At 48.4% G+C, this 14,802-nt stretch overlaps 1 protein-coding gene and 1 pseudogene across 1 annotated transcript in view; one reads left to right on the forward strand and one right to left on the reverse strand.

The window, feature by feature from the left end:
• Kcnk9 (potassium two pore domain channel subfamily K member 9) overlaps positions 1-14,493 on the reverse strand; it is a 33,605-nt gene extending 19,112 nt beyond the window's left edge. Inside the window, exon 1 of the mRNA XM_042700012.1 lies at positions 14,201-14,493. Coding sequence (XP_042555946.1) covers positions 14,201-14,492 — 292 coding nt within the window. The 5' untranslated portion in view covers position 14,493. The remainder of the gene's footprint in view (positions 1-14,200) is intronic.
• LOC122125381 lies at positions 4,395-4,487 on the forward strand (annotated as a pseudogene).
• Positions 14,494-14,802: the final 309 nt, after the last annotated feature.

The following is a 14,802-nucleotide window of genomic DNA, read 5'->3' on the forward strand; positions in this document are numbered from 1 at the left end:
AGCCACAGATCACAGATCATCAAAGCTCCTTGCACCAACAGGACACCAGTCATCAAAACTTCACCAAAGGCACAGAAGCACTCTATGTGCAATTCAAGACCAAACAGTTCTGATGACAGCAGCTATAGCACTGTTTCATTTCTGTCATTTCTTCTAGGGAGCGCTGATAAATATCTGAACCTCTATCCAATCACAATAAAGGTTCAAGTATACAAATCGCCCCCACATACCAGACTTTCATACCTATATCAGTGCCTTTTGTTATAAAGCATGGCAATGTGCTATAAGAAAAAAAATTAAGAATAAGTCAAAAACATAAACATTTATATAAATGCTATTAAAAGAAAGCAAGTAGGCTAGGAGTATTCATCAAGTAGTAGAAAGCCTGCCGTTCAATTGTGAGCTCATGAGTTCAAACCTTTGTAAAACAACAACAAAAAAATTAAGTTTAAGAAAGCAGGTACAACAATATTGGGGGGGAAGCTTCAGACAATAAAATATCAAACATAATAAAGAAGCTTGTTTTATATAAGCAAGCTTTTCTCCACCCCCAATAAAATTAAGCCTTTATGTGTCTAACTACTTAGCCTCAAATTATACAAAGCAAAAATTACCAGAGTTATAAGGAGAAACTGACAAAACATGAAAATAAAACATGTGCAAGCCAAATTCAACAACTTATTTTTTTAAAAAAACTCACTTAACATGGTCCATTTAGTTTTATGTCAGGAATGCAAAGATGGTTCAATATCCATAAATCAGTAAACATACCACACATGAACAAAATAAATTATATAAATCACATGGCATCTTAATTGATGTAGAAAAAAACCTTTAACAAAATTCAGCATTCCTTTTAGAATAAAATCTCTGAAGCAACTAAGAACAGTATTGTACCCATAATTATATTATATAGATAGATAGATAGATATAGAGATATAACAAATCTATATCAAGCTTCATGCTAAATTGGGAAAAAGCAAAATCATTTCTTCTAAGATCAATAATGAGCCAAGGTTGGCCACTCTCCCCACTCTTACTCAGTGTAGTATTAGAATTCATAGCCAGAAATATAATGCAAGAAAGAGAAATAAAAGACATTTAATTAGAGAAAGAAGTCAAATTACCTATATGCATAGACTATCCGAGTCTATATTTTTAAGACCCTAAAGGGTCAACCAAAAATCTCCTGGATCTAATGAACACTTTTAGCAACATAACAAGACATAAAATCAACATTCAAATATCAGTAGCTTTTCTATATACCAACAATAAAAAAAGCTGAGAAAGAAATTAGGAGAACAATCCTATTCAGAATAACCTCAAAAACTTTTTTTAAAGTAGATATTAACTTAAACAAAACATCTCTACAATGAAAACTATGGGATCTTGAAGAAAGAAATTAAAGAAGACTCAAAAAGATAAAAAGACCTACCATGTTCATGGATTGGCCAAATTAATATCATAAAAATGGCTACACTATTGAAAGCAATCCACAATAAACAGATTTAATGCAATATCCATCAAAATATCAATGTCATTTTTCACATAGACAGGACAATGAATCCTGAAATTCATTAGAAAGCACAAGCAGACCCCAAAATAGCCTACGCAATCCTGGGGCGGGGGGGAATAGCAATGCTGGAAGTATCACAATAGTATAAATTACACTACAGACACATAATAACAAAAATAGCATGGATGGAACTGGCACAAAAACAGACATAAGGCCAATGAAACAGGGTAGAAGACCAAGAAATAAAATCACAAAGCTACAGACATTTAAGTTTTCTAAAAAAGAGAGAAAAAAATGAAACACTGGAGAAAAGGCAGCCCCTTCAAAAAGTATGCTGGAGAAACTATTTTATCTACATGTGAGAGACCAAAACATAAACCTTATCTCTCACCTTGTAAAATATCACCTGCAAATGTACCAAAGGCATAATGCTCTGGACCTACCACAGGAGCACATAAGAAAAACCCTGAAGTCATAGGCACAGCCAATTATTTTCTGATGACGACCCCTAATTGCCCAGACTATAATACCAAGAATTCACAAATAAAAATACATCAAACTTATTATCTGACTGAGGTAACTACAACCTGTCTGTACATCACCTTTACAATAAAACATTTTTAAATTTTAAAAGCTGGAAGTGGTTCTGTGGCTCAAATGGTAGAATTGTTTGCCTTGAGCAAAAGAAGCTGAGGGATAGTGCCCAGGCCCAGACTTCAAGACCCAGGATAGGCAAATAAAATAGTAAAATACTAAAAAGAAATTTAAAATATAAAAATAAAAGTACATCAAGTTAAAAAGTGTCTACACAGGGGCTGGGAAGATAGCTCAGTGGTAGAGCGCTTGCCTTGCATGCCTGAGGCCCTGGGTTTGATTCCTTAGCACCACATAGGCAAAAAGAAAAAAGCCGGAGGTGGTGCTGTGGCTCAAGTGGTAGAGCACTAGCCTTGAGCTGAAGAGCTGAGGGACAGCACCCAGGCCCAGAGTTCAGGTCCCACGACCGGACCCAAAAAAAAAAAAAAAAAAAGTGTCTGCACAGCAAAAGAATCAATTACCAGAATCAAGATATAAACCACAGAATAGGACAATATCTGCCAGTGATTCAATGGATAAAGAATTAATAGCCAGCTGGGTACCAGTGACTCATACCTGTAATCCTAGCTACTCAGGAGGCCGGTAGCTGAGGACCACGGTTTGAAGCCAGTCCAGGCAGAAAAGTCCCCAAGAGACTGTTATCTCCAATTAACCAACCAAAAACTGGAAGTGGAACTGTGGCTCAAAATGGTAGAGCACAACCCTTGAGTAGAAGTGCTCGGGGACAGGCCACAGGCCCTGAGTTCAAGCCCCACATTGCCACAAAAAAAAAAAAAGAAGAAGAAGAAGAAGAATTAATATCCAGAAGCTCAAAAAACTAAATAATAAAAGGACAAATAACACAATTAGTAAATGGCTAATAAACACATGAAGAAATGTACAACATCCTTAACCACAAAGGAAATGAAAATCAGAACTACACAGGATTCCATCTCCAGTCAGAACGGCAATCCAGTCACACCACCAAAAACAAACAATGCTAGAGAGGATTCAAAGATACAGGAATGCTTATACAACACTGGCAGGAATAAAAAACTGTTCAAGTCAGGATGGAGGTTCCTCAAAATAATAAAACAGACCTATTTTATGATACCCTATACCATTCTTATCTAGAGTATAGCATCTATCTGGAGTCCAAATTAATATATAAAACAGACACTTACACACCATGTTTATTTCAGCTTTGTCCATAGTGGCCAAAGGACAGAATCAGCCAGGACACTCAACAACCAAGAATGGATGCACTAAATATGATACATATTATATTACCCAATCATAAAGAAAAATGGAATTATGTCATTTGAAGATAGAACTGGAGATTGTTGTGTTGCCTGAGACTAGTCAAGCTCCTTCCAAAAGCCAAATATCACATATCTTCACTCATTTGAAGACTCAAGGCTTAAAAGACATACATACAAACAAATGCACAGAGAGAGAGCATGATTGTAAATGCAACAGTTGGGATGATGCAGAAGAGGGGAGAAGGAATGATGTAGGATGAATAGTATTGGAATACAATGTGTCTATGTATAAAGAGGCCACTGAAAGCTTGAACAACAGATGGATAGGGAACAGAGATAGTATGGAAGAGGGTTAAAGATATGCATATGTGAAACATACATGCAAACATTATACAATTAATATATGCTAAATATTAATAGTTCAATTTATACTTACATACAAATATACAATTTGTATATGCTAAATATTATATTTTTATATTTACATATAATTAGCATATACAAACAATATAATACATAATAATGTCATATTAATATTTAGCATATATTAATTGTGTATTGGTATAATAAAATAATTGCATGTTTGTATGATAAAATAATATTTATGTATAAATATTTAGCATATATTAATTGTATAATACTTATATATTTGTGTGATAAAATGATATTTATATAAATATTTAGCATATATTAATTATATAATATTGTACTTTTGTATGATAAAATAATATTTCTATTATATAATATTTAGCATACATTAATTGTATAATATTTGCATATGTATTTAACCATCAATTTCCAAATCTTGTATGTATTTTAATTATACAGTACTTGTTCAATTACTATTTAGTATGTGTACAATTTAGTGTTTATATAATTAATATATGCTGAAAATGAAAAAAATGAAAGTCATAATGTTATATTTATGTGAACATTTTACAGCACTTGAACAATTAATACATGTTAAAAATGAAAAAGTGACAGCAAAGTCATTTTCTGTCAAGAATAAATGAGGGTGAGTGTGGTTAAAGTTTCTTTATATGGTGTTCGCTTCGGCAACACATATTCTAAAATTGGAACGATACTGGCCCCTGAGCAAGGATGACACGCAAATTCATGAAGCATTCCATAAAAAAAAAAGTTTCTTTATATGATGTTTAGAAGCAGAATATGAAGCTGTCGAAACTTTTATGAAGGGGAGAAGGGATGACAGTAGAGGGGGTAATTTTGATCAATTGCAAGAAATGTATCAAGAAACTGACAAAACACAATTGAAAACACTGAATGAGACCCTAATAAATCTTCCTTAGCTATAGAAGTAATAACATTATAAACCAAGGAGCCCAAGTAGAGCTAAGTGAATGAGGGACCCTAATGTGTGACCCTGGGGATGACGGTTCATGGATAAAGGACCTCCTCCAGTTAAGACACACAGATATAAAATGTGATGACAATTTACAACCTTGTAAGATGGAGGCTGATGTCCTTTAACCACTAGTTTCCAAACCTTGAATAGCCTGAACAAATCTGAGTTAGTAGTTTTGTGTGGAACTTTAAATGCAGCAAAGAGATAAATATTATTTTCAAATAACTGTGGGACTTTATCTACAAAGTGCAAGAAGTCATAAAATATGCAAATTACGTGTTTGAAATGTGCTCCCATCTATGTTAGCTGTTCTAGGTATATGGAAGACAGTGATACACCTCCCAAAAGCCTCATTGGATGCTTACTGTTGACAGTTGGGAAATCATCATGACAGGACAGTGGCAGATAGTCGGACTGCAAGTCTCATGTTTCTGGTGAATACATCAGTGTGCGTGTGTGTGTGTGTGTGTGTGTGTGTGTGTGTGTGTGTGTGTGACTTGCAATACACACTTCCAATTTACTATAGGAAAAAAAAACTCACTTGCAAATGTCTTACAAGTAAAATTAATCATGACAGACCAATGAGATGCAGCCAAAGTAACACATTGAGGAAAACACATAGCCTTTAATATATTTGCATATTTTTAATGGGAGTAAAAAAAAAAAAACCCTGATGACTGCCAACACATAAAGCTAGGAGTAAAAATTAAAACATTAAGAATGCAAAATAAATATAACATGACTCTCTTAAAAGATAAAAACATGTTGGTAACTAATTCCACATATTTCCAAACCATGTAAGAACCAAAAAAGCATATGGGAACTAGCTCCTCTTTGTCAGCATTCTCTGCCATCACTTCCCATTTTCCCTGCTTTGCTGGCCAATGCATACTAACTCCCATTTCTTTGGAGTTTGGGACCCTCTGACCTAAACACTGTTCCCAGTGGATACCAGACAAATCTCCTCAGTGCCAGAGTTTCTTAGTTGGAACACGCAGCCCAACAAGTCCTTATCTCTAGAAAAGGCATCTACTCTCTGTACCTCCCAGCCACAAGGACCCCAGGCGCTGCCCAGGCTTCCTGCACTAACTCTCCTGGGCCCTTAGGACATCTCTTGTTCCCGGGCATCTTTCCTGCACTCAATCTGCACACACCATGTAGGGCCCCGTATGTGGACAGCTGACCAGGACCCTGAGATGAGGGATACAGCCACACCCTCCCCAGGGGGGCTCACGACCGCAGACACCCACGGCCACCTTCCGGCCAGGGTGTGGTGACAGCCTTGGTACCTAGTGAGCACACCGCGCCATCCTGGGCGGGGCACAGCAGGGTTAGGGTCCCGGGCTGCGCACGATCATACACATGATACAGAGGGCTAGGGCAGGCGAGCTGGCCTCAGGCTGAAGACCTGAGTGTGACCAAAGAGAATGGTGTCCAATGGACTGGGCGCAGGGGAATGGCGGCCACAGGGGGTCACCATGGTGACAGATTCGTCATTAGGGTCCCAGGAAAATTGAGTTGGGAAGTCTGGCCTCTCTGAATGACATCTGTGCTGCCCCAGGTCCCACAACCTGCTGCCCCCCCCACCTCAGCCTCCCTCCTCCAAGGGCTGCGTCCGTCTTCGCGGGGGCACATCGAGATCACAGAGGCCTGGGCTGTCCTCTCACCCTGCTGGTCTGCGCAGGAGCACAGCAAGGCTCTAAGAAGCCACGACATCTAGATCCATCACCCCCAAGAGCAGAGGGAGGACGGAGACCTGCCCCACCCACAAGAGGCCTGCTCGATGTCCGTCCCTCGTGCCATACCAACGCAGTCTGCGCGTGCCACCCCTCCCCAGCCCCAGCCTGCCCTTATCCAGCCCCCACCCCACCCCAACGCCGTGTCTCCTACCAGGTCTGACGAGGAGGAGGTCCACTCCATTGTGTAGATGCCACCTGCTGCTCCTTGCCAGCTCTGTCGTCCCTCCAGACTTGGCTTACACCAAGACCCCAGACTGGGGCCAGCCAGCATCAACAGGGCAAATGTGGGGCCCAGTGGCTGGCATCTGGCCTCCATGCCATGGCAAGCCAGGCGGGCACACTCACAGATGCTCTTGAATGGTCTCCTCTGCCCCACTGTGAATTCCTCCATACCTCCTGCTCTCAGTCCATGCACCTGCTTGTGCTGTGTGCCTGGGTTTTGATTCTAGGGCTTGGGTTCTGGTCCCTACCCAGCCAATACAGAGGGATATTTTGTAGACACTCAAGGGAAGATCTTGAGAGAACCATCATCTGAATCCTGCCTCCTTCAGGGCAGGCATGGTGGGGGGAAGGTGGGGACATGGTTCCAAATTCATATGTTCCAGAACCCTCTTCCCTGAAACACTCAGGTGTGACCCTGGCCCTTGTGGGAGGCCCAGCATAAAGGGTACCACAGAGGGCAGGGAGGAGGAGGCAAAATTCACCCAGTAGAGTAGGGAAGCAAGTGGGGAATGAATGAAAGTACAAGCAGAGACACTGGATGAAAGGAGCGAATGGAGGCGAGGAGGCTGGTGCTTGGAGGGGCAGGTCACTGAGGACTAGCTAATACCATGTGGAGAAGTACAAGTGAGGTGTGCAGGAGACAGTAGCTGACGGCTGAGGAGGAAGGAACCAACAGAAACATGGAGGGCTGGATGGAGCGCAGGTGGATGGCAGCGTGGCTGATGCCTGAAGACAGAGAGACACAAAGGAGGAGGGGGTGAGGCGCAGCTGTGTGGTGGAGGGCTGACTGATACAAAGGCAGATGCCGAAACGAATGGCAGGTGCACAGAGCACTGCGTCAAGGGCCGAGGAGAAAGCGAAAGGCAGGTGCACCGAAGGCGCAGCGGTTGGTTGGCGGGGCTGACGCCCCGGCACAGGAGCTGGGTGGCCAGTGCAGCGAGGAGGGCGATACGCTGGCAGGAAGGGAAGGGAAGCCCGCATGCAGAGGCCGAGACGTGGTGAGCGCCCTGCCTCAAAAAAAAGAAGTGAGGGCTGGGAAGGTGGCTCAGTGGTAGAGCGCTTGCCTTGCATGCCTGAAGCCCTGGGTTCCATTCCTCAGCACCACATAAGCAAAAAGAAAAAAGCCGGAAGTGGCGCTGTGGCTCAAGTGGTAGAGCGCTAGCCTTGAGCTGAAGAGCTGAGGGACAGCGCCCAGGCCCAGAGTTCAGGCCCCACGACTGGACCCAAAAAAAAAAAAAGAAGTGAAGTGCTAGTGGAGAAAGGTGGGGCTCAGGTGAAGAGGCCAGCATGCGCTGGCAGCGGGGAGGGAAGGAACCCGGTGGAGCCCGGACACTGCAGTGGAGAAGGGAGGAAACGACGGGTTAGTAACCGCCCATTGGGTGAAAGAGTGGGCCTGAGTGAGGTGGGAAAGGGTGGAGCTAATGACAGGTGGATGGAGGATGGAGGGGTGAGGGCGTGGTGTAGGAGGTGGGTGTTAGGTGAAGGGGATGGAGGGTAAGGCGGTGGTGGAGGGGTGAATGCTGGGTGAATGGAGGGGTGGGAGATGGGTGGTGGGTTGGGAATGGATGCTAGTGAATGGTGGCAGATGGAGACTGCGGGGAGGGTGATTCAGGGTGTCTGTGTAAGGAGAAGAAAGATGAGGGGCAGGAGGAGCCCCCTCCTGTAGTGGAGGCTGGGGAAGGGAATTGCGCTTCCTGATTCAGAGGTACAAGATGGCAGGTGAGGAGCGAAGGGCAGGAGGCAGGGCCGAGTGACACGGCCGGTGGGAGTGGGTGGCGGGCAAGCTTTGAGTGGTTGAGGCATTGCCAGCCCCCAGAGAGTGAGTGACACAGGGTGGGCGGGGCTGCCTGGGGGTGAGGGGGGGCTGGGGGAGCGGATGACCGTCCTGGATGCAGGGAGAAAGGGATGACCTCTGTGACTCGTTGGCCTCCTGCTCCTCTCTGCCCCGGCTGGCTCTCTTTCCTGAGCCGGGAAAGAGCAGGTGAAGGCGGAGCATGGCACACATCAGCACCGGGCTGTGTATCTCCATACACCTAAGGAAAGGTATCTGGCACAGCCCCCCTCCCCCCCCCCGCGCCGGAAAGGCCCCCACGTCTCTGCCTCCTCCATGCCACCTGCAAGCAGGCCATCTGCCGGGGCAGGACTGGGCCAGGGTAGGAGGGTCTGGGAAGATGGCTGTCAACAGCCATCTGCAGTGTTCCTGTGCCCCGAAGCCTCCTCCCTGAGTGCCAACGGGAGCCCCCATCCTCCAGGCCTGCCCACGGTGCCCTGCATGGCAGGGCCCTTCCTTGGGAATGGCGGTGTGGGTTTCCTGAGCACCAGTGGGCACTCCACAGGCCCAGCCTGCTGCCCCAGCCCGCAGTGAGGAGATCCTAATTGCCCCGCACTGTGCCGTCTCTGCCTCAGTTTCCTCACGTGAGGCAGCCTCATGAACAAAGCGTGTGTGTGAAAGAGAGAGAGTGAACATGTGTATCTCAGTATGTGTATCTGTGTGTGTCTGTGTGTGCATTTGTGTCTGTGTGTGCATGTGTCTGAGTATGTGTGTGTGTGCATTTGTGTCTGAGTGTGTGTATGTGTCTGTGAATTTGTGTTTGAGTGTGTGTCTCTGTGTGAGTGTGTGTCTCTGTGTGCCTTTGTGTCTGAGTATGTGTCTGTGTGTCTGTGCATGTGTGTATGCATGTGTGTCTGTGCATGTGTGTGCATGTGTGTCCGTGTGTGTGTGTGTGTGTGTGTGTGTGTGTGTGTCCGTCCTCTGGCACCATTCCAGCAACTTGGCAGCAAACCTTATGAGATACCCACTCTGTGCCAGAACTGAAGGTGCAGAATAAATGTGACCAACAAAGTTGGCTTTGAGAGAGAAACACAGGGGCACACACTAGGACTGTGCATGTGTGTCTCTGTGTGTATCTGAGTGTGTGTGCAGGTGTGTCTGAGTGTGTGTGCATTTGTGTCTGAGTGCGTGCATATGTGTCTGTCTACATTTGTGTGTCTGAGTATGTCTCTGCAAGTGTGTGTCTGTGTGTGCGTATGTGTGCATGTGTGTGTGTATACATTTGTGTGTCTGAGTGTGTCTGTGCATGTGTGTCTGTGCATGTGTGTGTGTGTATCTGTGTGTCCGTCCTCTGGCACCATTCCAGCGGCTCCGCAGCAAACCATTATGAGATGGCCACTCTGTGCCGGGCCTGCAGGTGCAGAATGAATATGACCAATGAAGTTGGCATTGAGAGAGAAGTGCAGGGGCACACACAGGGGCTGTGCGTGTGTGTGTCTAAGTGAGTGTCTGTGTGTGCATTTGCGCCTGAGAGTGTGTGCATGTGTGTCTGTGTGTATATTTGTGTGTCTAAGTGTGTCTCTGTGTGAGTGTGTCTGTGTGTGTGCGTGTGTGTGTGTCTGTGTGTGTGTGTGTGTGTCTGTGTCTGTGTCTGTGTGTCTGTGTCTGTGTCCGTCCTCTGGCACCATTCCAGCGCTCTGCAGCAAACCATTATGAGATGGCCACTCTGCGCGGGGCCTGAAGGTGCAGAATGAATGTGACCAACGAAGTTGGCATTGAGAGAGAAGTGCAGGGGCACACACAGGGGCTGTGCGTGTGTGTGTGTGTGTGTTTGTGCTAAGCCAAGTGTCATAGGGTAAACTAAGGCAGTCGCTGGGCTTAGGTATCTTAGCTGCCTTTCACTCTAGGTGTAATCATTTGAGTGCTGTCCCCTCTCCACCCCCCCCCCCAGGCCAAGCCTTATCTTGCAGCCATCTAGCTGTCCCCAGAGCCTCGGCCGCAGGCTGCACAGGTAAGGCACATGTGAACTGTGCCTCACACATGACTCTGGGGAGAGCCGGAACGCATGGAACACGCTGCTGTTCTGTGAGGTCCGTTCTCAGTGTGTATGGCTGGAAACAGAAGGGGTCCCCGTGCTCTGATTTATGTAAAGCAGGTGTGGTGGGCCCAGGCCCGCTCAGAGCGAGCGTCAGCCCCAGCTGGCCGCCTTGCGCCCTAAGCCAGTCACTCAGCCCCTGGACCCCTGGAGCCTGAGGAACGCAGCCACTGCAGTGTCTGTGTGCTTTCCTTCTTCCCCTTCTAAACCTTGGCCAAGGAGGAAAACCCCCATCTTCCCTTCTCTTCCCCTACCCACCCCCCGCAAACCATTTCTCCTAAATTGTCCTCCACAGCTCTGCAGACAAAATCTAATTTCTTCCTTTCCGATGATCCGAGGTAGCAGTACGGGCTCCAGCACTGTCACGGCGGGAGGAGAGAATGGGGTTCAATTTTAGTCTTAAGCCCCTACTGTGGAGAGGAGATGAGGGGGCACCAGAAGCGCCTACTCAACACCCCCCTCAGCCCCACGCAGAACAACCTCACACAGAACGCGCCCCACACATCCAGACCCTGCCCAGCATGGCCAACTCCATCAACAGGTTTGGGGAGGGGGGTTCAAGTGCCCCCCCTGAATCAGGCAAATCAGGTTAGGGTGCAAATAGAGTCCTCCCATGCAGAGGCCTCGGGCTTCACCACACTAATTTTCAAACTAAATAATCAAATCTCTTTGGAAGAGCTACAAGTGGCCTGGCCATGAACCCATGGAAGACTCGGAGCGCAAAGCAGATGAATGACGTAACCACCTGTGCCCCAGGAGAGCTGGCTGTGCCGTTGGGCTTCCTGGTTATCAGGGCACTGGCCATGCCCAGGGCACCCAAGAGAGGGGGAAAGACACCTGGGTAATATCCTTCCAAGCCTTTCTCCAAGGCTCGGCCACAGATTCAACCCAAAGTGGTAAATGTGTATGTTTTGAAAATCCACTTCACAGAGTGATTAATAACTCCTGTGAGAAGCAACGATCCTTAGCAGACACCCAGCGCTAGGGACTCCTGTTGCAGCTTTGGAGTCTGGTGCAAAGTTGCCGCATATAATAGGAATCACTGAAGGGTGGATTAAACAGAACGGTGTCCCGATTGACCTGAGTCGTTAATGTCACTGCCCATAGAAGACAGCGTCCTGGAGGGTACGGCTTGGGGCTGGTTTTTGTCGTAGGTCTAAGAGCACCTTCATTTGCATTTCTATTTAAAAAATAACAAACAGAATTAACTGGAAAGGTGCTTGGTTTCTTAGACATTTAAGCACTTTGACTGAATACCTTCTTAGGCCAAAGAACATGAGGGTGGATTAAGCAGTCATCCAAGAAATGCACAGTGCCTCACCGCTGTGGGTGTGTGGATCCCACCAGCACCTGCGAGTCAGCCTGAGGTGTGTGATATGCTCTCTACGTGTATGGAAACAGAGGCAAAAATGACAGCCGTGTGGTCACACAGGATGCCAGAGCAGAACCAAGCCAGGAGCCCAGGGGTCCATGTATAGAATCTCCACTAAAGGGAAGCTGCGTTAGGAAGTGTGTGCCTGTGGGTGCATCTGAATATATGTACGTGTGAGTCTATGTGAGTCTGTACACACGTGCACAGACTCACAGAATATGTATGGGAGTACGTGTGTGAGTGTGGATGCACATCTGTGCATGTGAATGTGTGCCTTGTGTGTGCATGTGTGCATAGGCGTGTGTGAGTATGTGTGCACAGGAGTGTGTGAATGTGTGTGTTTGTGTGTGCACATGTGTATACATGTGTGAGGATGTGCATGTGTGGGCATGTGTGCATTCGAGAGGGTGTGTGTGCTGTGGATGTATGCATGTATGTCCATGTGCATGTGTGTGGGTGCATTTTCTGATCTTTCTTTTCAGAAAATCAGTGGAAAATTTCCTAAAGGAAATAAGAAACCCGGCATTTTTTTTTCAGCGGCCCCTGCACTGGGGTGAGGAGGTAGGGAGCAGACGTGGTGCTTCGCTACATTCTCTGCTGATTTAACCATGAGACCAGAACCACCTCGTTAAGGACTTCATCCATCGCAATCGTTTGTTTTTTAGGAGAAATCTGGAACATGTCTGGGTTCGCTTTTAGCTAGATGTGTCCCTCACCAGCCAGTCCTTATGCTGGCTGACTCCACAACAGCCTGCTGACCAATCTCACCTGTCTGGGATCTCGATCCGAAACCATGAGGGCTTTTCTCCCCTTCCTCCCTCTCCCCCTCCCTGGGGATGGAGCTTGAGGGTCCTCAGCTCTTCAGAGAACAACCCTGGCCCCCGGCCTCCAGCCCCCAACAAGCAAGTAACTTGCACAGCTGCAGACCAGCAACGCAGTTTGAGGACAGAAATGGCAGCAATGATCAACCGGTCCTGTCTGAGGCTGGCACGCGGCGGGGAGGGATGGACTCGGCTGTGCGGCCATGCGGGGCAGAGTGTACGGGGCCAGCTTGGCAAAGCTGGCTATGGATATGACAGAAGGAAGTGGGTTCCCCCCCCCCAGAACATGAAACACATACATCAATGCATTAAACATTTCAAACATGATGACTCTTAAAAAGTCTTTTCAAGGAAGAAGGAAAGACAGGCCACCCCGGGCTGCACTTCCTGTTGCATATGACATGGAGCGATCCTTAGCTTTCCAGACAAAGAACAGTACCAAAGGCAAACTAGAGAAGGTCCAGAGAGGTAAAACCAGAGGGGCAGAAGTGGGAAATGAGGATCATCTGCTCAGGGACACAGGGGCAACATGGACTGCAGAGACCCAGTACGGATGGGGCGGAGGTGCCGCACTGGTGAGGCAGTGTGCCAACCACAGAGCCACCACCTGCCAGCCCTGCGGTCCTCTCCACCATAACCATTGGCCCCAAAGGACCTGCTCAGATCCCCACAGGTCTCCCGCAAAGTGTCTGCAGTGTCTCCCTCCACCCCCCAGCCTCAGTGGGCCGCCATCCAAGGGACCCACCCGAGACCTTGCTCTGTGGACAGCGCCCTGGGTGCAGAATCAGAGGGGGGGGGGTTCCCATGTTGTTCCAACTGGACCTTGTCCCCAGAGGGAGCTAACTGTCCCCAGTTTGGGGTGATATCCAGACCAAGTGGGCGACAGGTGTTCTTCTGGGTGCCCAGAGCAATTCCCCTGAGGCCATCTCCAACCCAAGCTCCCTCTGAGCAGCAAACCCTCCCTCCTAGGGACCTGATGCTCCAAGAACTCTAAGAAAAGGGGAGGGGGATGTGGGTGCTGAAAACCGGGCTCAGAGAAGACTAAAGGGACCCCAGGCCATAGAGATCAGTACTCCCTGCCCCACCCCCGACAGCCTAGGAACAATCTCCTGCCACCCCAAGTGTCGGGACACCTTAGGTGCCAGGCTAGCTCTCTCCAATTTTTCCCCAGAGGTAGTCAGTGCAAGCCCTGGCGGCCGGCGCGCAGGCGGGTGGGTATCTGTAAGGCCAAAGTGGCGCCTCTGCCCCCCTCCGCCCGGGGTTCCTGTGCGCCGGCCACCCGGGGGTGAGGCACTGGGGAGGAGCAGGATCTTCTCCTCCCACCCCCACCCCCCGTAGAGAATGGGGCCTGAGACCGGGAAGGGGGGAATATCCCCACCAAAAAGTTGTGTTTTCTCGGCCCCCCCCAACTTCTCCTGGGGCGCGCGCGGGCGGCTCCCCGGGGCTCCCCGCCGGCGGCTTACCTATGGTGGTGATGACGGTGATGGCGAAGTAGAAGGAGCCGGCGAATTTCCACTGGACGCCGGCGCGGTGAGGCTCGGACTGCAGGATGACCAGCTCGAGCTGGCGGTAGTCATCGGTGCTGATGTTGTACTTGCCCCGGATGCGGACCTCCTCCGCCTTGAGCTTCTCCTCCTCGCGCATCTCGTGGTCGGACTCGAGGGCGTCGAACACGGCGGCGCCCACCAGCAGGTAGGTGAAGGTGCAGGCGATGAGCGACAGGGTCCGCACGTTCTGCCGCTTCATGGCGGCCATGAAGGAGCCGGCGAGCGGGACGTGGCCCACCGCCTGGCAGCCGCGCCGGTCCCACTGCAGCACCCGGCGGACGGCGTTGCGCCCGTGCTTGCTGGCGAGTTTCAGGCCGTGGCAGCAGCAGCAGCAGTAGCACCAGCCCGGGAACCTGATGTGGCCCCCGAATCCCGGGCAGTGGCCTTCCCCGTGCCCCTCGCACTCGCCCTCGCACTCGCCCTCACCCTCGCCCGCGCCCTCGCCCGCGCCTTCGCCTCCGCCTTCGCCTTCTTCGCCCTCGCCTTGAACTTGGAGCTCGTCGCCGTCGCTCTCGCCT

The sequence above is a fragment of the Dipodomys spectabilis genome, unplaced genomic scaffold (genome assembly GCF_019054845.1).
Source record: "Dipodomys spectabilis isolate Male_0828 unplaced genomic scaffold, ASM1905484v1 ptg000264l, whole genome shotgun sequence".
Taxonomy (NCBI): Eukaryota; Metazoa; Chordata; class Mammalia; order Rodentia; family Heteromyidae; genus Dipodomys; species Dipodomys spectabilis.